Source organism: Platalea leucorodia, assembly GCF_965183815.1.
Source record: "Platalea leucorodia genome assembly, chromosome: 1".
Taxonomy (NCBI): Eukaryota; Metazoa; Chordata; class Aves; order Pelecaniformes; family Threskiornithidae; genus Platalea; species Platalea leucorodia.
The window spans coordinates 17,862,146-17,889,312 of record NC_138823.1 but is presented as its reverse complement, the minus strand read 5'-3'; the positions used below and the strand labels follow the sequence as shown (position 1 = coordinate 17,889,312).

The 27,167-nt window shown below is 39.2% G+C and overlaps 1 protein-coding gene across 1 annotated transcript in view; it reads right to left on the bottom strand.

The window, feature by feature from the left end:
• The window catches only part of CSMD3 (CUB and Sushi multiple domains 3), a gene marked incomplete at both ends in the record, with an annotated part of 751,074 nt that overhangs the window by 529,941 nt on the left and 193,966 nt on the right, over positions 1-27,167 (bottom strand). Inside the window, one exon of the mRNA XM_082307341.1 lies at positions 7,755-7,962. Within this exon, the coding sequence (XP_082163467.1) occupies positions 7,755-7,962 (208 nt within the window). The remainder of the gene's footprint in view (positions 1-7,754; positions 7,963-27,167) is intronic.

Sequence of the window (27,167 nt, the reverse complement as noted above, 5' to 3'; positions counted from 1 at the left end):
AGGCAGAGGTTTTCTTCTGTAACCTTACATATGAGCATCATTTGATCAAGTACATTGACTGGAAATAAATCTAACCTATTCAGACATTGGATGGCTGCATAAATCAAATAACTGCTTTGTTATAAAGATATGATTGAGAACCTGTTGTGTTAATGCATGCATCTGTTGTAGGTTAATTGTCAGCAACAGTATACTTGATTCTTAAATGCCTCCTAAGGCTAATTTCTATTGTTACTGAACTGGCAATTAAAAATTATCATGTAGGTGTCTAATATGAATTAACTGCATCTTCCCCCCTAAAAAAAACAAACAAACAAACAAACACCAAAACAAAAAAAAACCTTTTCCATAATAACTATCATCTGTCTGCTCATCCTCACTTTGCTTTTAATCATAACTAGTTGATGCATCCTTCACTAATATTGCTTACAAGTTCTGTAAAGCACTAAATGTTTATCATTTTGTTCTTTAATAGCACAAGTAAAATGGGATTAAGAGTCAGGAAATACTAATTTTCACCATCATTAAATTGCAAATGACAGCAAAGGCATGGAAAATGGCACATAAGATTCCACGTATGTTTTAGAAAAAGTATCATTGAGGAATATGAGAGTGAGAGACTTTGTATTCTACTTATTACAGGAGGCTTATAGTGCTAAAACCAATTGTCCCAGGGAATGATCCTAGGCATCAGGCCGTGAATGCAGAATGACACTACCTAAGGCACCTTTAGAGTGAATAGGCAACATTCAGGTTGGGTAGCACTTAGACAAAATTTAATCTGGGCCCTTCTCCATTGTTCTAAGATATATTTTTTTCTGTTCTTACTCCTCAAAATGTCTGAGGTTATGTGCTGTTGTCATGTTTATTCCAAACCTCCAGGGTGATGTTTTTACAACATGGTATAAAGGGTACAAGCATGTCAAAAATGTGTGGTGCTATCAAAATGCATAGTGCCATCCAGGACTAGGTATCAATGCCTACATTATGAAAAATGAAGACGAGTCCAACATATTCTTGTTCATACTGTCAACTGAGGTGGAACCTAGGACATATTGATCCCAATACTGTATCTGATTCAGTCTCAGGCAGAGGGGAATCTTGAGGAAAACAGATCCTCACACAACATTGATGACCAGGCATCAAGGACTTGGGAGGAAAGCGAGGACCTAAGTTATTTTGGAATAAATCAGGCCTTTGACACTGTCTCCCACAGCATTCTCCTGGAGAAGCGGGCTGCTCACGGCTTGGATGGGTGCACTCTACGCTGGGTTAAAAACTGGCTGGACAGCCAAGCCCAGAGAGTGGTGGTGAATGGAGTCAAATCCAGTTGGCAGCCGGTCACGAGTGGTGTTCCTCAGGGCTCAGTGTTGTGGCCGGTCTTGTTCAACCTCTTCATTGATGATCTCGATGAGGGGATTGAGTGCACCTTCAGTAAGTTTGCAGACGACACCAAGTTGGGTGGAAGTGTCGATCTGCTGGAGGGTAGGAAGGCCCTACAGAGGGACCTGGACAGGCTGGACTGATGGGCCGGGGCCAACTGTATGAGATTCAACAAGGCTAAGTGCCGGGCCCTGCACTTGGGTCACAACAATCCCATGCAACGCTACAGGCTGGGGGAGGAGTGGCTGGAGAGCTGCCTGGCGGAAAAGGACCTGGGGGTGTTGGTTGACAGCCTCCTGAACATGAGCCAGCAGTGTGCTCAGGTGGCCAAGACGGCCAAAGGCATCCTGGCCTGTATCAAGAATAGCGTGACCAGCAGCACCAGGGAGGTGATAGTGCCCCTGTACTCGGCACTGGTGAGGCCACACCTCGAGTACTGTGTTCAGTTTTGGGCCCCTCACTCCAAGAAGGACTTCGAGGTGCTGGAGCGTGTCCAGAGGAGGGCAACGAAGTTGGTGAAGGGTCTAGAGCACAAGTCTTCTGAGGAGCAGCTGAGGGATCTGGGGTTGTTTAGTCTGGAGAAGAGGAGGCTGAGGGGCGACCTGATTGCTCTCTACAACTACCTGAAAGGAGGTTGTAGTGAGGTGGGGGTCGGTCTCTTCTCCCTAGTAACGAGTGATAGGACAAGAGGAAACGGCCTCAAGCTGCGCCAGGGGAGGTTTAGGTTAGACATTAGGAAAAACTTCTTCACCAAAAGGATGGTCAAGCATTGGAACAGGCTGCCCAGGGAAGTGGTTGAGTCTCCATCCCTGGAGGTATTTAAAGAACGGATAGATGTGGTGCTCGAGGACATGGTATAGATGGACTTTCAGTGCTAGGTTAACGGTTGGACTCGATGATCTTAAGGGTCTTTTCCAACCTTGACGATTCTATGATTCTATGATTCTATTTCAAGTGAAGAGAAAGCCACAGGCCAATATGCTTAATTACTTTAAAGAATTGAATAAAATGTTAAGGAAGAAGAGAATTTGTATATCTAAGGATGAATTCAAGGAAAGGGATGATATAGCTTCTGTAGAGGAAACTTATGACTGACACATCAGTTAAGATTATTTTAAGGAATACATGATTGTGAGGATAACAGGGAACTCTGATACAGCCTGCTTGGGTTTAAAAAACAACCTCATTTGGTACTTTCCAAAGGATCTTGAAAAATGACCCTTGAAGAATGACTAATTAACAGAAGAAAGATCTGTTTACAGCTATTTAACACAGGATTTTAAGACAAATATTGGTTCAGGAAGTTCCTACAGAAGCTGGGAGTCTACACAAGGGGGAAGAGCACACCAAATCAGCCTGGTGTCCTCTACTCTTTTCCTAAGCAGCTGCTATTGCCACTATCAGACACTGAACTCTAAATATAAACATTTACTGATCCAAAATGGCTATTCTTAATGATGTTCAGATGTTTCTGCAATACCATGCTACATCATCACCAAAACTTTATAAAACTATATTTTTCTCTGTGAAATGTATTTAAATTAGAGGTAAATTATGATTAGTTTATTTAACTTAAATTTTATTCTCTATAAATATTTATTTAAGCATATTGTTTCTCTGTAAAACACTGTACATTTTTTGCCTAACTGCTTTCTAAACCTATTACTAATATTAAAAAACTTAATTACCAGAGTTTGTAAGATTGGATTCAGAAAAAAAAAAAAAACAGCAAGTGCAATATTACAACAACATTTGAAGTTAAAATGTAATTATCTTCTTACAAAGTGTAAAAGAGAATCTACTGTGAGATTCAAGAACAATGTGTTTAAAGCTACTAGTCAATCAGTACACTGATATTATTTAATTAGGACTAGATGTTTTCTTATGTTTTTATTTGAGCTTCCAGCCTTCAGAATTCATAAACTTCTTTTTTAAAATGAGAAATGGCTTCAAAAAATTCTTACAGGGAAATTATGATTTCAATAAATTTGTAATCAATAAAGTGTGTTCATTAAATTGTCCTTAGCTGTGCTATACAGAAGAGTAAAAGAATTAAGTTCACAATATAAAAAAATTGAATGAAAACACATCATATCCACTAAAAAGTTCATCAGGAATGTTCCCAGGTCAAGGATAGACCCAAATTGATAAGAAACAAATAGCTAGTTACTAGGAATAAGTTCTGATTTGGCAACCCAAAGAAAAACCTACATTTTTGTGTTCTTGTTCTTTCTCATCCATACAATCCACAAGGGAGTCTTAAGCTAACAGGCCATCTTACCGAAGTTTATTATGAGGATGAAAATAGTTTTAAGTATCTCAGACAAAACCTTTTAAAACTGGAGGGTTTTTGTTGCATATAAGTTAGGGGCAAGTTTTTTTCACAAAATGTAATTTCTTTCTCCACAGACTATTCAAAGTGAATGCAAAAGGAGTTTTTCTGTTGGGAAAAAAAACGCGTAAAATCACTGTTGCAAGGGAGAAATTCATTTTGTTAGCCATTGTTCTCTAACAGCTGTCTATTTTAATGCAACTGGTAGGATGCACAAAATACACACTATCAGACAATGAAATATTTAAATATATTTCAGAACAGAAATAAATTGCCTATGGTTTCACCAACATAAATTTCATTCAGTATGTATCATTTTACATTTTACCTAGATTTATACAGGAAAAAATTATAATTTGGCTAAAATCAGAAACAGAGTGATGGTCTAGACAATAAAATATTTCAATTTACTATGGAAAATTCTAAGCCTCCTCTACATTTTAGGAAAATTAAATAGGAAATGTTTTGAAATACCCAAGAATACATTATCAGTAACAGAAGTAAGGTGAGTTATTTTGTTTTAAAAGGAGTACTTACATCATATTTCAAATTTATCTTTGATAACAGAGTACGTAGGTGTCCTACTATTTTATATGAACATGCCAGTGATAGATCAAATGTTAGAACACTACACAAAGATTTTCTTAGAAGTACACTCTGACCCAGAGAGAACAGATCTGAAAACTTTGTTTTTTTTTTTTGTCATGATAGAAGTGAAGTACATTTTCCCTACTACCTTTGAGACACTGCTACACCCTCAAAAACCTTCACATTAATGCACACCTTCATGTTAACAAATAATAAAAAATTTACCTCATTATGTGTTCTTTGAAAAGAAATTGTGATCCTTTTTCAGACTACAGCAGTAGTTCTCTGAATTGAGAGCTCTAAGCACATACTTTATGACAACCACTATTTTATATCACTTTCCAGTCTATCCACCAAAAATGTATTGGTTAATGCAAAATTAAGCATCATTTCCAGTTCAATTAGTCTAATCCTTTTTTTTTTTTTTTTTTTTTTTTAATAACCAAGCTCTCCAAACACATAGGAGGAGAAATTGTCAGCTTGTTTTTGAACACCAGCTAAATTAAGCTCGTAATCAGGAATAGAAGATACAGATTTAATGTCTTTGCCTAGGACAGTGTGAAATGTATACTTTCCATCCTTACCCACTCTCATCAGGAGACTGCTCTAAGCACATCTTTCATAAAGTATTCTGGGAAGGAGGTTCTACCACTTTGTCTATACAATTTAACTAGAGTCTTAACAATTGTCTTAACAATTCAGACTAGAGTGCATGCTGGAATCCAGGACACCCATGTCAAAGCAGCCTAGAGAATCATTCCAGTTTTCTGCTCAGTGATTATTAAATATTACATTAAAAATGAGCAACAGAAAAATAAAAGACTGAAACATTCCAACCAAAGTATCTTAGAGGCAAGCATTAGAAAACTCTCATGTGTCCAGATACGCTCAGAATATTTAACCCTGAACTTCCATATACTGGATAAATTATCCCATAATGACATTGCTACTTCTTTCACCAATGAATGTCTCAAACTCTAACTTTCTATTTTGGCAAAAAGGAACATTTCACTATATCTTATTTATTTTAAGTTTTTTGTTTTGTTGAGAAAAAATGGGGAAAATAGTTTCCCCAAACTAATCATTTTCTCTCAGTTTCACTTCCAAAATGAAAAAAACCACCTTCATTCAATTCAGGTTACCAAACATCAGAATCAGCCCTTGACATCAGACTACAAAAACCCTGAAGGGTATCTATGCAATTTTTTCCCACTACTTAAATGAAAAAGACCCATCAAGATTTTTTTAAAGAAAAGACTTGGCATAACTGAAATATTATAATGACTGACTGGAAAACTACGGAAAGTTAGCACTTCATGAAGAATTCCAAGTCTTGTCTGGTGGATAATCCCAGACTATCTACTTGATGTATATTCTAGCTCATTGTTTTACTTAGAACCAGAAAGTAGGGATATTTTGTTGCACAGCAGATGTCCAGAAGAAGAAAAGTTTGAGGGTTTTTTTAGATCAATGCATGTTATAGTTACATGCAGCAACAAAATGTCAAAGAAATTATTTTATAATACTACTTACTATCGAGATGAACTGATATGTTTTTAACAATTTTACAAATTATGTACTATTTGTTTTCCAGAATGAAAGATCAAGAGCCTGGGTTTAGTTTAAGAAGTGTACTTCTATGTGGACTTTATAAAGTAAGATATCTTGAACTAAACCTCAAGCTATAGTCTAAGGGGATATAAAGTATTACACTGTAAATCTAATTAACAAATTGTTGTTAATTAAGCTTTCCAAATCAATTTTTCCTAACATATGAGGGGGTACTTTTGCATAATTGAATACATCAGTCTAATTTAGGGAATATAAATGACAAGCTAAAAAAAGAATATGCTCTCAATCTGCTTCTCTACATGAGCAATTATTAAATTAGCATTGTAATTTTTTATGTTTTGTAAACAGATAATATGACAATTTCCATATATAAAGTAATCTTATTACATCATTTAAATATAGCCAAAGCCATTTGCAGAAAAAAAATTAAGTCATTGTTTGAAGCTCATGACTGAATACATAAAACACATTCAAGAGTAATCGAATGTACGTTTAGGTGTTCAAGTGATTCATATTGTCTGTATGCCTTTGGTGTTACCTTAATAATAATTATAAATTATTGTTTAAAACTTATTTTAGCTGACAGCTAGTTCAAAAGACTTCAGTTTAACAGCTTGAAAAACTCAATGGCAATTAAGTAATATTCTAATATAGGTAATTAACTACATAGGTGGCAGTATGAATTAACTCAAACGAAATACTATTTGCTAAAGCTGAGACTTAGTGTATAGGCTTCTACTATACCCTGAAGTAATAAGGAACATTACTTATAAGCATCACTTGTAGAAACTGAGTCTGATGTTTTTGCAACAATGTAATTATTTAATTTGGGATAGTTTCTTATTATAAAATTAAAAATAATTTATTTTATTTGGTCTATGCTATGTTTGGTGGGTTTTTGTATTGACAATAAGAAAACAAAACTCTACTGACTTTAATGTGGCTAGCCAACCACCTCTTGTATCACCTGTTCAAATGCCTCTGTCTGTTGTGCAGAACCCTCATAATGCTTTATGAACCAGTAAAGAGCTTAAGATTTTACTGGAGAGCATCACTGTTATTTATGGTTTTATATACGTCCTCTTTTTTGTGAACCAATAGTATATTTAAACCAATATGACAAACACAAGGTTTTGTCATATTCACGTGTTTCTTGAGTAGCGTGATGCTATGTTACCATAAAACTACCAGGCCAGAAAAAACACAGAATGTATCATTTATTTTTTCTATTTAACTGAACCTGATCTTGAATCCTCTCAAAAGGTAGTATATTTGGAATAAAACCCAAACCAAAAAGTGCTGTGGCTACTCTGCTCAGGATGTTGTATCTCACAGATCAGGATGGAAATTTCTAGACGAGTGTAACACCACATTCCCAGCACATTATACAGTGAGATCATGTATATGGTTCTCTATACAGAAATTCCTCCAGGGAGAATCTGTGACCAACAGGTGTGACCAATGCTACTTCCCCCAGCTCTGTGCTGAAAGAACTCCATGCCGTTCACTTTCTGACATTATGAAACTCCCTGAAGGCTCCACCAGTCCATACCAGTACATCAGTCCATTCCATTCTGTTTCTAAATATATACATTTTTAATACAATAATGGTTAGAATGGTTAGACCTACAGACAATAGGTGAATGAGCCTACTGTGCCTTTCATCTTGATGTTATATCCTTGGAATATATTTGGAAGTTATTTTACAGCTGCAATTAGAATATCAACATTCATGCCATAATAACAACCATTACTGGTTGTTTCTTTGTTTTCAGCAAGACTACCTATTGACAAAAGGAAAAGTAACAAAAGTTATCCTTCCACATCTTATAATCTTTTTTTTTTTTTTACCACATTAAAATTGCAATAGTTGACTTACCATATTGTAGGTGGTTCAGAACCTTCTACTTCCAAATAATCATATTTTTCTTCCATTTGGAAATCTGTAAATATGAGTGAGATAGTATCCCCAGGCTCTGCCACAATTGTCCATGTGCAATCTGCATTATTATGATATTCATTAGGAAAGTTGGGGCTCGAGATGATACCACTGGATCCTCTCATAGTTCCTCCACATGCATCCTCAGCTGTTAAAAAAAATCATAAATGTCATCAAAATCACCCCTTAGAAATGTATACATTCTTATTGAGAATAGCAGTTTATTACCTTTTATGTGAAAAATTGCTTAGGTTTTTTTAACACATTAGACTTGGAATGCTACTGCAAAGTTAAGGTGTTAACAAGTAATTGCTTCAGATTTCAATTATTTAAAAATTATTGTACTAGTGCCAGCACATATTTTTACAATCTACTATTTACTGCTTTGATTAGCATTGTTTCACTTACTTTATAATAGCATGCAAAAATTCAATTTCCTCCTTTGCTTTAACCAAAAATGTTTTAACAAAGCGAGTTTAATCTCTACCATATGCAGTCTGACACTTGATATGCAGCAGTCACATTATATTGAGAAAAGAAGTATGAGAATTCTACCCATCTTATGCTAGTTGTGTTATCATATTTTATTTTGGTGAACATCTAGTGATGTTTAAGTTAGTTCTCCAATAATCTTTTTCCAGTTTTTAAACAGCTGATCAGTTTTCAGACCAAAGCCATTCATGGGTGATTTTCCAAATGTCAGATGCAAGACACTTTCACAATTAAGATATTTACATTAGAGTCATGTTAATGGGTGTAAGTTTTAATATATGAAGTATTTCAAACACTACCATAGGAACACATTTTTCATGATACGTGAATAATCATGAAATTATTTGACCAGTTATCACAACTAATTATTTATTGGTTGTGAATACACCAATAAACCCTTAAAATTGAAGAAGGCTCAGAGGAGATGGGCAAGGGTGATGTGCTCATAAAGTTCAAGGAATAACGCAGGGTGTGCCTGAGCACAGCTGTTACAAAGAATCTGACTTTTATCTCAACACAAAGAGGACCAGAGGTTGGCCTTTGTTTTGGATAAACAGTTATCAACAGTTGAGTAGATTAACTGGTGGTGGAAAGGTTTCTCCCTGAGTTCATTAAGAGCATGAATGTCTCCTTGAGTTAGCCGGACCAGTATGCGGGAAGTGAATATTTGTCTCAGCCCAACATAGAGTATAAAAACTAGACAACTAACAAAAGAACTTCAAAAAGAGCAACGGGCTTGAGCTAGCTTCAACCCATGTATTCCTTCCAGTGACTGGGGATGCCCAGTGTGTGATGGTGAGCATATTACAGATCCCCATAATGGGAATTACATTGGTGTTGTAATAAAACTGTATATTGCAATAGCTATATATTTTGTTAAGTGTAACCTATATTTATATTGTTATGCAACATATTTTGTATCATTCAGCTAATTTAGAACTCCTGTGTAACATCGACTATCATTAAATAAATAAATTTGATATTAAACATTACATCCTCCACATGTGGCATATCTAAAAGAACCTGGTCAGAAAGTATTTGACAAAATAGTGCTCTATTTTCTAACATACAATCTTATGCTGAATAAACTAGGTAAATATTGGAAATTTACAAAATCAGTTCTAACTCCAACAGAACTAATTCTATGAGAAAACAATTCTGAAATAGTGATTCACAGATTTAATTGGGTAAGGTAGAAGAACATGACTGATGTTGTGTGTCTTCTATCTTAACAGTGCATATATGCCTAATAACTCAAAAATTGTTTTTGAGGCTCTCATGTCAAAATTTTTCCTGTGAGCTAATAAAATTGATTGTGAATGTAGTGCTATTACTTTCAGAAATGGAAATACCTTTCAAATAACTTATACGGAAATACCATGTTACTAGACGGAAATACTGTATAGCATTACTTATTCAGTTTATTATCCAAATGTTTGAAGCATACCTGAAAAGCAATTCTTATTTCTGCTTAATTAGGCTAACATGAATAAAACTTGCCCTAGGGCCTGAAAAAACAGTCATTATTGCTGAAAAATTAATGACAAGGATTAAAAAAAAAAAAATTAAGGAGTATAGCATCATAGAACAGAGGCTTCAAAGAATTCCGATATACATAATGACTCACTTCTAACAGAAAGAAAAAATGTAATGACTGTAAGAAGCCTCTTAATTACAATAGTTTAGGAGTTTAAAATACCAGGTTTTGTCTCTTAAAAATTCTGCTAAATTATTATAAGACCAGATAGAAAAACTAAAGTAAACACATATCTTGGGTTTAATCTTACTAATTAGCCAGTGCATTTAGCATCCACTAACTACAACACCACTGAGGAACCTTATCACATCACATGTTCATGTCCTTTACTGTGGAAGGAATAAAAAAAATAAAAAAGGTAATAATAAAATTTTGTTTTCATGCATTAAGGACAATCAGGAGAATAATTTTTAATTGTTAGTTCACAGAAGTAAAATGTCCATTAAAACAATGCGTAACATATTGGTTCAATGATTTTGAAGGATCTGTATATTGATTTTTAAATATTGATTTAAATACATTTTATCAAGTACTTGTTTGAAAAAGTTCTTATAGATAATTTTTATAGCTAAATTACTGAAGATTATGCAAACTGGAAAGACAAATAGTAGCATGTGAAATAACTTTTCAGGTCATGTAACAAGCTAAAAGCAGAAAACTAGGAGTATCACGCAAGACTAAAGACCTTGGAATAGCTTTCAGATTCAAAAATAGAAGTGCTTTTGAAAAATACTGTACTACAGAACTCATTTTTTTGCTTTTCACAAATGAATTATAGAGAAACCTACCCTAGCTCCTAGCAATATAAAAAACTGTTCACTAAAAATGTTGGTATATTGTACCAATACTTAAGAGAATAGATAGAGTGACGGTGTTTAAAAACACAAGCTGTGTCAATGAGCACGTTGGTTATTTCTGAGCCACATCTGTTTAGAGATTTTTGCCAAAATGTAATTTTGCGACCAGCAGACAAATCATCATGTATTTTGTTCTGATTCAGGTAGCAAATTTGCTACAAATAAAATTAATACTGACTAAAATGCTGTAAATATAACCAAGAGTACACCAGATATCATCTTAGCCTCCATAATGAAAACATTAGCCCAATATATAACAGAATTACTGTGCTGTGTTCCTATATTCCTCCACCTACAATATCATTAGCTTGTGATTTATTTAGTTCCAGTCTTGCAGCCAGATCCTCACAGGTAAAAGCTCACATCTGGAAGAAGGCTAACAAACATTAATCCCCATGAAAATGTTTGGTGCCTTAAGTTGTGAAGCCACTGGAAAAAAGAATTGATCTTCAAGTAAATTGACAAACACTGAACTTAACAGCAGTTCTACCACTGCCTTCATAGTGCATAAGACCCTGGCAAATAAAAGAAAATGTAATAATTGTTTCTGTGCAAGCCGCTTTTAGCACTGTACTGGCTTTGTGTGGCAAGGTGTTGGTAACAGGGAGGGACTTTAGGGGTGGCTTCTGTGAGAAGCTGTTGGAAGCTTCCCCTATGTCGGACAGAGCCAATGCCAGCTGGCTCCAAGACAAACCTGCTGCTGGCCAAGGTTGAGCCAACCAGTGATGGTGGTAGCGCCTCTGGCATAACATATTTAAGAAGGGAAAAAAAAACCCTATGCAGCAGCAGTCAGAAGAGAAGAGTAAGAATATGAGAGGAACAACTCTGCAGACACCAAGGTCAGTGAAGAAGGAGGGGGAGGAGGTGCTCCAGGTGCCAGAGCAGAGATTCCCCTGCAACCTGTGGTAAAGACCGTGGTGAAGACCATGGTGAGGCAGGCTGTCCCCCTGCAGCCCATGGAGGTCCACAGTGGAGTAGATATTCACCCTGCAGCCTGTGGAGGACCCCACACCGGAGCAGGTGGATGTGCCCAAAGGAGGATGTAACCCTGTGGGAAGCCTGCACTGAAACAGGCTCCTGACAGGACCTGTGGCCCTGTGGACAGAGGAACCCACGCTGGAGCAGGTTTGCTGGCAGGACTTGTGACCCCCATGGGGGACGTATGCTGGAGCAGTCTGCTCCTGAAAGACTGCACCTGTGGAAAGGACCCATGAAGAAGTGCAGCCCGTGGGAAGGACTCACATTGGAGAAGCTCATGGAGGACTGTCTCTCGTAGGAGGGACCCCATGCTAGAGCAGGGGAAGAGTGTGAGGGGTCCTCCCCCTGAGGAAGAAGAAGCGGCAGAGACAACGTGTGATGAACTGACTGCAACCCTCATTCCCTGTCCATCTGTGCTGCTCGGGGGGAGGAGGTAGAGAAAATTGGGAGTGAAGTTAAGCCCGGGAAGAAAGGATGGGAGGGGGAAGGTGTTTCAGGATTTAGTTTTTATTTTCTTTACTTTACTGTGATTTGATTGGTAAAATAATAAATTCACTTTCCCCAAGTTGAGTCTGTTTTGCCCGTGATGGTAATTGCTGAATGATCTCTCCCTGTCCTTACCTCAATCCACAAGCCTTTCATTATATTTTCTCTCCCCTGTCCAGTTGAAGAGAGGGAGTGATAGAATGGCTTTGGTGGGCACCTGGCATCCAGCCAGGGTCAGTCCACCACAAGCACCTGTATTTCTGTCACATTGAAACAGCATGATTGCTTAAATGTCAGCTATGAAACATGACAAACAAAAGAATAACTGGTAAGAGAACATTTATGAAGACTAACAGTGGCCCATCTTCATCACTGTGCAGCAAGTCCAATAATGATCTGTGAACAAGGAAGAAAGAGAGGAAGGAGTCTTTGCAGTGAGTTCTGCAGTGAACCCTGAGAATGTCTCTTTCACTGCCTGTCCACAACTTTCTGAATTACCTCTGTCAAACCACTGAGGTAGGAGTCCTCAAAGATACTTAAGTGCCTAACACTACAATTACTGCAATCAAAATGTAATACCTAAACAGCAGTTAAGCACCTAAATGCCTTGAAAGAATTGTGTATCTGTCCCTGTTCTTTTAATTTCCAGTTACCAAATATGGAGAAAAACATTCACAGGAATGGTGAGAAGACAATACTTTGGTTAAGACTTGATAGAATCTGACATTATACGATTACAAATACATAGCTAACATTGATGACATTTTAAAAAAATCTACTTTTAGAATTCCTACCTCGTATTTTAAAATTAAATTTATTTTGTCACTTACTGGGAAAATTTATCTAACCTACAAACTTGCAAATGTGATATGAAGGCATAAATGCAAAAAATATGCATACTGCCAAGATGTCATTTTTCCAAACATACTTCTCTGATCTTAACCATATGCTGAAAGGGGAAGATTTTTCAAAGTGATATGCAAGTGGGGACTTGGCTTAGAAAAGCTTTTCAAGGTATTATGAATTCAAAGATCTATATTTGAATATGCATAAGGGCTCTTATGCAGAGGGAGTATCACTGATATTATGATGTGACTGATGATTATGAGAGTACAAATGTTTTGAGGGTTTGTTTTTTTTTTTTTTTGCTTTTTGTGGGCATAGACTGGTTTTTATTTATATACACAGATACATGCAACTTTTTTCCTTTTTATATTTAAATTATGTCTAAATGCCTGTAAAGTAATTAATGTGAAATAAGGACACGTTTAAATAATTTTTGGTGAAAAATAATTTCATAAAATTTTATAGTTTGTTTTCTAACCATCCTCCTGGTTTGCTGTTCACTGTTCTTTTTTCATAATAAATTTTGAAAATATATTTCTCTAGTTAGTCTTATTTAAATTTATTTTTCTGCGTATTGTCGTAGGTTTCACTGATATTCACAATAATGTTACATAAATATTGAACTGTAATTTTTGACAAGATAGATGATCAAAGACAAGCAATGTTATCAGTGATTTATGGACCATACAAATTCATGGATTTCAATGAGAATTCAATGAGATTGCATGGTAGATCAAGCTTTAATCTAGCACACAATGTATCACGTCATCTTATCTGTCTAGATATTTATAGTGTACCGAACAGTTAAACTTAAGTGCATAACTCAACTCATCACAGAGTAATAGATGTTATCTATTCTTGAAAAATAAAGTGAGAAAAAAAGAGTATAGCAACTTCCCAAGTTTAAACAATGTTCTTTACAAGAGCCAACAAAAGTTCTGAGCAAACTGAGCCACTTTTGTAGAAACTCATCAAGAAAAGCTGAGAGGACCTGCAGTAATCCCTCTATACATTGATACACATCCTCTATGAAATTCATGGCATACTCTTCATAGTGTAGTTTAGATACAACCCCAGACATACTGTGGTCTGCTCTTTCAAATTTTAGACAGTCTTATTTCAAACAAATTAGCTGAGCAATCTGAAGGAATGACCACTCTATCACCCCATTTTAAGCATTTTACAGTCATACTAATTATTGCATTTAAATATACACATTAATAACTACCTTTCATCTGAAGATCACAAAAGATCTTTACATTAGAAAGCAATCAATTCTTTGAGAAACCCCAGCGCTCTTCAAAATAATTAAATATAGGCAAACACGTAATACTAATTACTGATTCCATTAGCATGGTGAAAATTACTTTACCTGTTTCTGCATAGCAAACACATGCACGTATGCATGTGTCTACACAAACTCTAACTGTCTACAGAGTTTTATTTGAGGTTCAACTGCTGCCTTAAATATTGGTATCTAACTTAAGATTTCTGATTGGCAACTGAAGAAAATAGGGACCCTGAAAAATGTCATTCTCTACTCTGTCACCCCATATTTATCATACATTAAAAATAAATTAACCACTTACATGCATAAAATAATTATGTGGATAGTGAAACATAATTCTAAGTATTTTCAGATGTTTCTCAATGAAAGTTATTGCTTTTTACGTCCTTCTGAAACAGTTCATGATTTTTTGATGCAATAAAGTAGAATGGAAATGGCAATTAATTGTGCAGATAATACCTGATATTTTTCCAAAACCACAACCCTTTAGCTGTAATCTCGATCCTGACAGAAAAAAAATGTTTTCTTATAAAATTCTACCAGTGTTTTCTAAACAAGATTGTTAATCAATTACCTTCATATTCAAAGTAAAGAAAATGAGATTATCTTCTCCAGGCAATAACTTGGCATGAGAGAGCAAACATTATTGTCTATTAAAAAAGCAGCACACTCTCTTAGATATAACTTAAGTTATACAAATATTTCTGAATCAGAAGGTAGTTTCTTTCCCAAGGACCTTGTCTCTTTTTGTTACTTCTGAAAGTCTGACAGAGGTTAGCTCTAAATAAAAAAAAAAAAAAAAAAAAAAAAAAGAATCTCACCTAGATTGCAGCACTGATCACTGTTTAGGGAGGATTTTTATGTTTTCAATAGGTGCTCATTATGAATGTTTTAAAATACGTCTATAACTATTATATAGAATTATTTACTGCTTTTTTTGGAGGAAGAGCAGAATTATCTTGACTTGAATATTATTACTACACAGGCACTTTATGTTTAGTATTTTCCCCTTTATAGGTCGGTGTGTTTATACATTCAAATTGTTTTTACAGAGAACAGCATTGAGAAGCAGCTTCATGACACATTTTGAACTTAATTTTCCAGAAGTCTGAATTTGCTGGTTTATCCATCAGCAACTTTCACAAATTTCCAATGTCACACTTGTCCAGTGTTTAATCCAATGCTCTTATATACACTCCATCTTTGAAATTTTCTGCACGTCCTGTACTGCTTTCATGAAAAACAACTTAGAATGTGCTTCTTATTAAGTTTCTTCATTGGTTGTGCTACAGACAAGCAGCAGAAAGGAAACTATATAGGCTGAAATAGAAAGCCCCTTAAAAAGTCAAGCTCAGTTTTAAAGTCTGTAGTATAATAATCTGATTATGACATTTGCAAATGAACACATTAATAGATTACATAGACAGTCACAAAAATATCTTTCAGAAGCACCATAGGCAATGCCGTTTTCTAGCAGTTCCCTCTGCTCCCTCCTTTGCACAAATTACACTTACTCCTTTTGTTCTCCCTACCCACCTTTCTTGGAGAGTCTGTATACAGGACTCCAGCAGTGCCAGCTGCTCTGCTATGGCTCTATGATTTTAATAATGTCATTGACCTGTGATTGCATATGAATTTACAGTTCCTATGCTTCTCATGCTACATGTGTTTGTGTACAGGCACTTGAGATGTGTCTCTGGTCACCCCACTTCCTTAAAAAGAATGCAAGAAAGTCCCTCATCACCCTGCCCCACGAGTGCTTCCCCCCAACCCCCTGTTCCCTGATAAACTTGCAAGCTTTGGTCACCAACCCCAATAAACCTAGTTTATAAACCTCCTCACTAGGTTAGCAAGCCTCTTGGCAATGGTGCTTTTGCCCCACTAAATAAGAACTTGTTATCCAACTAATTTAACTTAGTCTCAATAATCTAATGCTCAGAGTCAGAGAATAAATGAATGGGTCTTTAAAGTATGGAGAACAGCACGTGTAGTATAATGCATATTATATTTAATTTCATTTAATATTCTGATACATTCTAAAAAGTCCAAATATAATGAAAGATATATATATATATATATAAAATTTATGAGAAACATTTATATGTTGGCTTTTTCTGCAAACATGCAATAATAAAAAGTGTCAGGCTTTCCTCATAATTTATCCACAGAATAACCTTACAGCTTTCAGAAATTTAAATGAAATGATTGCAAAACATCCATCAACTGAAAATCTTTAAGGATAGCTTTGCAGAAGATTTGTCATTAATGACTTACTTACATAAAATTCATACAGCTTTTGAGGAGAGGGACATAAAACATTTCTTGAGGACATACGGAAGTCTTATTTTTTATGGCTTTGTACTGCAATTTGTAAAACTCACAGATTTTAAATTCCAAATGAACCCAAGGATGGTTATAATTTGACATGATTCACATCCTCAAATCCTTCACTTTGCACTTGTATGCTCAGTATAGGTGTAAAATTTATACAGATTTGACAGCTAGCAAAAAAAAAATCAAATAATAACATCTGTAGCTAAAAAGGTGAGGAAGCTTGGGAGCTTAAATGGTGCTCTAGCTGAAGTTAAATGGAATAAATTGCCTCCTAACCTGCCTCTTTTGAGATAGAGCAGAAAATTGAGCTATGCCATGGAGAAAACACTACCAACACCCACACAACTTGTGCATACCTGGAGCCCTGTACTGGGCAAAACTGGCAGCAGAGCTGCAGGGGTGACCTGTGTGAGAAGAGGCCATGAACTGCCCCTTGCCAGTCACAGTGGTTCCAGCCAGCTCTGCAACAAGCAGCACTGACCCACCGCATGACAAAATGGGAGTCACAGAGGAGCTGTCGGAGAAGGCAGGAGATGGCATGGGAGGAGGCATAAAGGGAAACACAGGAGGAAACTTGTAGGTGCATGTGAGGACACACTGAAGACTGTACAGAAGGAAGGTCCTGAAGGGAGTGCGGCCCATGGAGTAACCCATGACTGAACAAAGGATAAGTGTGGGAGACTAGGATGAGGGAAAAAGGAAACCATAGAATCATAAAATGTCCTGAGTTGGAAGGGACCCACAAGTCCAACTCCTGTCCCTGCATAGGACAACCCCAAAATTCACACCATATGTCTGAGGGTGTTGTCCAAATGCTTCTTGAATATTGTCAGGCTTGGCGTCGTGACTGCCTTCCGGGGAGCCTGTTCCAGTGCTCCACCACCTTCTGGGTGAAGAACCTTTTCCTAGTGTGAAGAACCTTTTCCTACCTAAACCTCCCCTGGCATATCTTCCTACCATTCCCTCGGGTCCTATCATTTGTCGTCAGGGAGAAGAGATCAGCGCCTGCCCCTCCTCTTCCCTTTGTGAGAAAGCTGTAAGCCGCAATGAGGTCTCCCCTCAGTCTCCTCTTCTCCAGGCTGAACAGACCAAGGGACCTCAGCCGCTCCTCATACGGCTTCCCCTCTAAACCCTTTACCATCTTTGTGGCTCTCCTCTGGACACTCTCTAGTAGCCCTGTATCCTTTTTATACTGTGGTGCCCAAAACTGCACACAGTACTTGAGATGAGGCAGCACCAGTGCAGAGTAAAGCGGGACAATCACCCCAGTTGACTGGCTAGCAATACAGTGCTTGATGCACCCCAGGACACGGTTGTCCCTCTTGGCTGCCACGGCACACTGTTGGCTCATGTTCAACTTGCTGTCACTCAGAACCCCCAGATCCCTCTCTGCGGGGCTGCTCTGCAGCCTCTCGTTCCCCAGTCTGTATGGACATCCAGGGTTGCCATGTCCCAGGTGCAAAATCCGGCACTTGCCCTTGTTCAACTTCATACGGTTGGTGATTGCCCAGCTCTCCAATTTGTCTAGATCTCTCTGCAGGGCCTCTCTGCCCTCGAGCGTGTCAACAGCTCCTCCCAGTTTTGTGTCATTGGCAAACTTAGATAGCAACCCTTCAAGTCCTGCGTCCAAGTCATTTGTGAAGACATTACAGAGCACTGGCCCTAAGATGGATCCCTGCAGAACCCCGCTAGGGACTGGTCACCAACCCCATGTAACCTCATTTTCTATAACCCTTTGAGCCCGACCCATCAACCAATTGCTCACCCATTGCATTATGTGTTTATCCAGCTGTATGCTGGGCATTTTGTCCAGGACGATACTGGGAGAGAGAGTTATTGAAAGCTTTACTGAAATCCAAAAAGATTACATCGACTGGCTTCCCTTGGTCAACTAAGTGGGTAACCTTGCCATAGAAAGCAATTAAGTTTGTTAAGCAGGACTTTCCCCTCGTGAACCCGTGCTGGCTGGGGCCAATGACTGCATTGCCTTTCAGGTGTTTTTCAATAACTCCCAGAATAATCTTCTCCATAATTTTGCCAGGCACAGAGGTGAGACTGACAGGCCTGTAGTTACCGGGGTCATCCCTGTTGCCCTTCTTGAAGACTGGGACAACGTTTGCCAGCTTCCAGTCATCTGGGACCTCTCCAGATTCCCAAGAGCATTGAAAAATCATTGAGAGAGGTCTCGCTATGACACCAGCCAGCTCTTTAAGTACCCTCGGATAAATCCCATCAGACCCTTTTGACTTATAGGGATCCAGCTGGAGCAGCAAATCCCTCACAAGTTCAGGGTCAGTTGGGAGTTTATCATTCTCAGAGTCATGGTTCTCTGCCCCAGGGCTCTGGGGGTCCCAGAGCCCATCATCGGTGTTGAAGACCAAGGTGAAGAAAGCATTAAATGCCTCTGCTTCGTCTATGTCCCTGTTTGTGAGGTGATCATGCTCGTCACGTAATGGGCCAATGTTATTTCTGGCCTGCCTTTTGCTATTAACGTACTTTAAAAAGCCCTTTTTATTGTCCCTCACAGTACTGGCCAGCTTCAGCTCTAATTGAGCTTTGGCTGCACGTATTTCCTCCCTACAGTGGCGAACAGCATCTCTGTAGTCCTCCCATGTCACCTGACCTGGCTTCCACTGGCCATATGTTTTCTTTTTTCGCCTTAGTTCTAGAAGATCCCTGCTCAGCCAAGGCGGCCTTCTACCTTGCCTGCTTGACTTCCGACATTTTGGAATTGTCTGCTCCTGTTCTCTTAGGAGGTTGTACTCAAAAAGTGACCAGCACTGATGGACCCCAGCACCTGCAAAAGCTTTTTCCCAGGGGAGCTTTCTAAGTAGTTCCCTGAGCAGCCTGAAGTCAGCTCTCCTCATATCCAGGGCTGAGGTCTTGCTGGCAGTTTTCTTCCTGTTGCCATAGATTTTAAACTTGACTGCTTTGTGGTCGCTATGGCCAAGGCAGCCACCAATCACCACTTCACGCACAAGACCCTCTCTGTTAGTAAGCGACAAATCGAGGAAGGCACCTTTCCTGGTCGGTTCCCTTAGTACCTGTACCAGGAAGTTATCATCCAGATGGTTTAGGAATCTTGTGGACCTGTTTGTACCAGCTGTATGGTATTCCCAGTTGACATCTGGCAAGTTGAAGTCCCCCATAAGGACAAGGGCAGATGACTTAGAAGCATCCCTTAGTTCCTTAAAGAATAACTCATCAGTGTCGTCATCCTGGCTGGATGGCCTGTAGCAGACTCCCACAATGACATTTGCTTTATTTGTCTGTCCCTTAATCCTTACCCAGAGGCTCTCAACTGTGCCATCGCCAGCTGCTACCTCCATGCATTCCAGCCCCTCCACTACATACAATGCCACCCTGCCGCCTCGCCTGCCCTGCTTATCTCCTGAAGAGCCTGTAACCATCCATGATGGCACACCAGTCACAGGACTCATCCCACCAGGTTTCACTTATGCCTATGATGTCATATCTCAGGGACTGGGCCAAGGCATCTAACTCCTCTTGCTTGTTCCTCATGTTGCGTGCATTTGTGTAGAAACACTTCAAGTGCAGTTCATTGTGCCCCTTACCTCATGGAGCAGTCTGAGGAATCTCACTAGCATGCAGTGCCTCCAACCTTTGGCATGCCATCCCGCTGCTCGTCACTGACTAGCCTGGTATTGTCCCTTTCCCCCTTCCAATCTAGTTTAAAGCTCTATCTGTCAACCCTGCTAGGTCCTCAGCAGAAACCCTTTTCCCTTTCTGAGAAAGGTACATCCCATTGGATATCAATAGACCTGGTGATAAATAGACCATCCCATGATCAAAAAACTGAAAAGTTCCGCTGATTACACCAGCTTCAGAGCCACGTATTGATCAGTTGGGTCTGCCTGTTCCATTCAATGTTCTTCCCTGCTACTGAAAGGATCGAAGAAAATACTACCTGAGCACCTGATCCATCAACCAACTGCCCCAAAGCTCTGAAATCCCTTTTGATTGCCTTAGGACTTCTGTTTCTTACCTCTTCGATGCTAACATGAATAACTAATAGTGGGTAATAGTCTAAGGACCTTACCAGACTAGGGAGTTTTCTGGTGACATCTCTTACCCTGGCCCCAGGGAGGCAGCAGACTTCCCTGTGGGTTGGGTGCAGTCGGCATGTGGGACCCTCCGTTCCCCTCAGAAGGGAGTCACCTATGACAACTACCCTTCTTTTTTTCTTAACATGAGTGGCTTTGATGCAGGGGGTAGGCTGCCTAGATGACCCCTCCTTCCCAGAACCTGCATCCACATCATCAGTTGTCTGCCCATCCAATTCCAGGGCCTCATACCTGTTGTGTACGGGCACCTGGGAAGCTGAGGCAGGCTGAGAGTGGATTCACCTGCCGCCCCAAGCAGTAACCTGCTTCCATTCTAGCCTGTCACCTGGGTTTCCTCCTTCTGCCTGGTGGCGAGAGTGTAGGGGGTCCTTTGTCTCTTGTGCTGCAATTGGCTGGTGCATCTGTCTCAGGGATGGTAGATAAGAATTCCACCAGTCAATCTCCTCTGACTCCCTGATACTCCTCAGCCTGGACACCTCTTGTCGAAGCTCTGTCACCAGGCTGAGCAGCTCCTTTACTTGGGCATATCTCCCGCAGAGATGCATAGGAGCTCTCACCTCACACATCCAGTGTGAGGTAGGTGACAGTAGGAGCTGTCCAGCTGCTCCAGTAGGAGCTGTCACCTCACACATCTCCCCTGCCATGCCTGGCTGGTGGGGCTGAGGGTGAGGTGCGGCTGAAGGAAGTGGACTGGAGACCAGGAGGGGGAGGGAGGGTCTGGAGCGAAGTTGAGGCAGGTGAAGGAGAAGGAAAGGTCTTTTCCCTAAATGTTTGTTTAAGATTTTGTCTTGTTTTGTTTCACAAGCCCTGAATCAGTAACTAAGTGTTTGTGTTAACTGGCAATAAATTAAAGTTCCGTGAGATCCTCAGAGTTGACTGTTTTTCCCACAAGGTAACATCATGTTGTGGATGTGATTTAGCTGAGTTAGACTCTTCTGAAGGGTTATCAATAGGAAAAGTAACTGTTTTCTAGTAAACACTGTGCAGTGATCTCATTTATTATTTTATCTCTACAGAAGGAAGGAAAAATATTAATGTTGGAAAAAACTTGGCACATAAAGCCAGTAGGTTGTTGTTTGTTTTTTTTTACCAAAAACCATGAAAGGTGTGCGCTCTGCTGAATTCTTACCTATATATTTGGAAAACATCAGATGTTTGGTTAAAAATGTACATAGGTGGTTCATTTTTTTTTAATTTTCTGCTCTTCTAGACTAAGACTTGACATTTGACAGATTAACTCACAAATGTGTTTAACAAAGTAAGATAACCCAACAGTCTGTGCATCAGCCAACTGTTCCTTTACTGCTATTTTCCAGCAAGAGAATGAAATACATCTTTTTCTCACATAAAAATGAACATTGGGGATGGGTTGGTGCTTTTACTGCTTACAAACAAAATGAGGTAATTAAAATATTTGGACAGGCCTTCCTTGTGTGAACACAACAGAAAAAAATTAAAAGGAAAAGGTCTCTTGCAGATCAAACTGTTTCCAATTGCTTTCTGAAATAATAAAGTTTAGCAGTTCTGCAGTGTTAAATTAAGATATTAATTCAGATTTCATCATTCTCAAGCCTGATATTTACTGTTTGAGTAGCTGAGGGGCAGAGGGCTTAAGAGTAAATTCATTAAAAATGGAATACAGAGGAAATCAGAAATTAATTTAGTTAATTTTTCAGTCAAAGAAAAGGAAAAAAAAACCTAGAAGTAAATATTTCAATTCTTCTATTTGAAATGAAATTATTTTTCTTTCTACTTATTTTCAATAACTACAAAGAACAGGGGTTTTAACTATGATTTTGAAATGTAATTTTGTCTTTAAAATTTGTCTTGCCAAGCATGCCAAACACGAGAGATGATCAAGAACATATTATTTGAGATTTGAAAAATTACTAGGGAATGTCCTCTTTTTTTTTTTTTTTTCATTTCTCAGTAAAGAAACTACATTAACATATGAGTTTAACAATAGCTGATTTTTACATCTGGTTTTGCAGCTTTGCCGCAGAACCACAGTGAAATTGTTCATGCACTTCTAATTGAGACACTGCTCTATCAAAAAGAGTATTATGCTAAGTTATATAATAAGAATTTGACAATTACTTAAGTATTTAAAGTGGTACTTGTTTCATTTATCTGTTGGTAATTTACTGTGTGAAACAAGTATGGTTTTGTTTTGTGAAAATTATGTGGTGGGGGGCAGTCAGGAGGAAGGTTGAGAGGCATATCCTGGCAACAGCATTCAATGTCATCTGACATTGCCTGCAGGGAGGAAGAGCTGGCCCTTCCTTTGGGACCAACTTACAGCTTTTAGCTGGAAGGACCTTCTCAGATGAAGAGTGCAGCAAGTAGGATGTGAAAGAGCCACCAAGAAAGAAGCTTTCACAAATGCAGATTGTATGGGATTTATGTGGCAAGGTTTTTGTGGCAGGGGGGCTGCAGGGGTGGCCTCTGTGAGAAGACATCAGGGGCTGCCCCCATGTCAGATGGAGCTAGCTCCACATGGCTCCAAGATGGACCCACCACTGACCAAAACTGAGGCAATCAGCGACACTGGTGGCGCCTCTGTGATAATGTATTTAAGAAAGGGGAAAAACCACTGTGCAGCAGCTGAGAGAGGAGTGAGGAAAACATGAGAGAAGCAATCCTGCAGACACCAAGATCAGTGAAGAATCATAGAATCATAGAATACCAGGTTGGAAGGGACCTCAAGGATCATCTGGTCCAAACTTTCTAGGGAAGAATTTGCACAGTCTAGACGAGATGGCCCAGCACCTTGTCCAGCTGAGTCTTAAAAGTGTCCAGTGTAGTGGAGTCAACCACTTCCCTGGGGAGATTATTCCAATGATTGACTGTTCTCATTGTGAAAAATTTTCTTCTCGTGTCCAATCGGAATCTCCCTGGGAGTAACTTGTACCTGTTACCCCTTGTCCTCACCATGTCACTCCTTGTAAAAAGGGAGTCTCCGTCTTCTTTGTAACTACCCGTTAAGTACTGGTATATGGTGATGAGATCACCTCTAAGCCTCCTTTTCTCAAGGCTGAACAAACCCAGCTCTCTCAGCCTATCCTCATACGGCAGGCTTCCCAGACCCTTGATCATCTTGGTGGCCCTTCTCTGGACCCCCTCCAGCCTGTCCACATCTTTTTTGTGTAACGGGGACCAGAACTGTACACAGTATTCCAGGGGTGGCCTGACAAGTGCTGAGTAGAGAGGGATAATGACTTCTTTATCTCTGCTGGTGATGCCCTTTTTGATGCAACCCAGCATCCTATTGGCCTTCTTGGCCGCAGCAGCACACTGTTCACTCATATTGAGCTTCCTGTCCACTAGGACCCCCAGGTCCCTTTCCACGGATCTGCTCTCCAGCCAGGTGGATCCCAGTCTCTGCTACACTCCTGGATTATGTTTTCCTAGGTGCAAGACCTTACACTTGTCCTTGTTAAACTTCCTAAGGTTCTTGTTAGCCCACTCTTCCAGCCTATCCAGATCTTCCTGCAGGGTGGCTCTCCCTTCCAGAGTGTCTACTTCCCCACTCAATTTGGTATCATCTGCAAACTTCATCAGGCTACACTTGATCCCATTATCCAGATCACTTATGAAGATATTGAATAGTGTTGTGCCCAATATCGATCCCTGGGGGACCCCACTTGTGATGGGAAGAAGGAGGGGGAGGAGGTGCTATAGGGACCTGAGCAGAGACTCCCCTGCAGCTGGTGAAGCAGACCATGCTGAAGCAGGTTGTTCCACTGCAGGTCACAGAGGACCACAGTGGAACAGATATCCCCATTGCAGCCTGTGGAGGACGCCACGCTGCAGCAGGTAGATATGCCCTTAAGGAGGCTGCACCCTGTGGAGAGGTCATGCTAGAGCAGGTTCTCCTGACAGGAACTGGGGCCCATGGAGAAGGGCCCACACAAGAGCAGTTTGTTCTTGAGGGACTGTACCCTGTGAAAAGAACCCACACTGGAGCAGTTCTTGAAGAACTGCAGCCTGCAGGAAGGACCCACATGGGAGCAGTTCTTGAAGGACTGGGATAGACCCCATGCTGGAGCAGGGGAAAGTGTGAGAGGAAGGAGAGGCAGAGAAGTGTTATGGACTGACCAAAACACCTGTTCCCTTTCCCCCTGTTGCACTCTGAGGGCAGAGGTAGAAGAGTCAGCAAGGAAGGAGTGAAGGTGAGCCTGGGAAGAAGGTGGCGGGGGGCGGGGGGGGGGGTGTGGAGGAGGAGGAAGGTGTTTTGTGTTTGTTTCTCACTATCATACCCTGTTTTTAATTGGCAATAAACTAAATTAATCTTCCCCAACTTGAGTCTGTTTTGTCCATGATGGTAATTGGTAAGCAATCTCCTTGTCCTTATCTCGACCCATGAGCTTTTCCAACTATATTCTTTTGCTGTCCTATTGAGGACACGGACCAAGAGAGTAGCTTGGTGGGCACCTGGCAGACAGCCAAGGTCAGCCCACCATACAAGTGAAGATAATATAGGAATGCACAGCATACAGCCATACCAGAGGGTGGAAAATAAAAACTTGTCTGAGTTCTGAAGAGTTTGTTTCAATCCAAGAAACTGCTGAAAGTTTCTGAAGTGGGAGCAGGCTGAAGAGAAGGATGTAGGTTTCAGAGTCATGTTGGAAGGGGAAGATCTGTTTTCAAATCCTGTCTTATATCCTATTATGGTTTTGGTTTTGTTAGCTTCTAGAATACAGCATACAATTTTGAGTAACTACACCCCCCCGAAAAAAAAAAAACAAAAAAAACAGACAAATAAGACATTGATAAACTGAAGTGAATTCAGCGAAGGATCACCAGGATTGTTGGGACTGGAGCACTGAGGAGGCTGAGGGAACAGGGCTGGTTCAGTCCAGAGATGAGGCAACTTCAGGGAGGGCCTAACAGCAGCCCCCAGTGCCTATGGGGAAGCTATTGAGATGACAGAGGCAGGTTATTTGCAGTGGTGCATGGCGAACAAGAGGCAAGGGGCCTGAAGAGAGGTTCACAGTGGATATAAGGAGAAACTTTTTCATGATAAGAACAATCAAGAAGTAGAACAGATTGCCCAGAGATGTCTGTAAACATATGATTTCAGAGATTTGAATGTCAATCAAATGCCCTCCTTGAATTTCTTTCTTACTACAAATCACTTCTGCTTTTAAAGACTGCTCCAAAATGTATTATTGCTTCCTCACCAGTTGAAATTTCTCCTTGACATCTCAAAAGCTATTCTTCTGAAAAAAAACCATATAATTAAAAAAATATTTAGATATTTAAATTTCTTAATTCAATTTTGACAAATATTACCAAGTTGGCTAGATTATGGAAAAAAAGCAGACATTTTTGATCACACCCAACAAAGTATAGATATTTTTGTTAGTTTCAATGAAATAGTAACGTGAAATCAAAATTGAAATTTCATTAAAATAGTGGACTTTTAGGTTTCTCTCGATTTGTATCATAAAAATTACTAATACTTATTTTATTATCAGGTACATCATGTTACTGATTTTCAAATTTTAAATTCATTTATTAATAATACCCGATCAGAATTTTGCATAATTTATATTGTTGCCTAAAAAATCTATTTATGGTTAAGTTGACAGGTACCTGTTAGAACAATTTATCATTTCTCAAAAATTCCTGAATATATAATAGACAGGAATATTTGACAAAACTGTATGGTGGACAAATTTTAACCTTAAGTAAGAATTGTTACCTGAGAACTCTTAATTCTTATGAGTTATTCTTATGTGACTTACCTCAAAAAAAAGCATGAAAGCATCTCAAAGCATCAACAACTCATATATTTGAGACATGCAAAAGAAAAAAAAAAAATCAGACTTAGCCAAAGAAAGACACATGCCTGTAAGGGACAAGCCCTTGTAATGTGAGCCCAGACCATGCCCTGAGAGAAAAGTCCAGGAAACAGAGCTAAGAACAATCACTTTATACTTCCTTTGGATTCAGCGATAAGAATAAAATCTGAAATCTCTCCCTATAATCAATATGAGGATGGTCCACAAGAAGTATCTCCTTTTCTATAGTGACTTACAGAGGAAACCTGGTACAGCCACACTGCTACCTTAGTCAGCTCCATTCATACTTGTGTACATCTTGGTGAAAAGAGTCTAAGACTCTGAACGAACAGTAAAACATGTGTCTTCTTTTTCAACACTCTAATTTGGATGTCCTAGCACACTTAAGAGTTATGGGACAAATTTGGATATGTCAAGACCTGAAAAATAGGTACAGTATGACTTTTTTATCTAATCTGCAACTAAAACCATAAGGTGGGACCAAATCTTTAGCTGACTCCATGACACTGAAATTTGTGAGTTGAAAGGTTTATTTGCGGGCTTATTTCATTGTGGGCACTGACGTAACATACTCAAGCCATTGTACAACAATTCTAAGTGCATTATTATTCCTTCCTTTTTTTGAAAGAATTAGATCCAGATT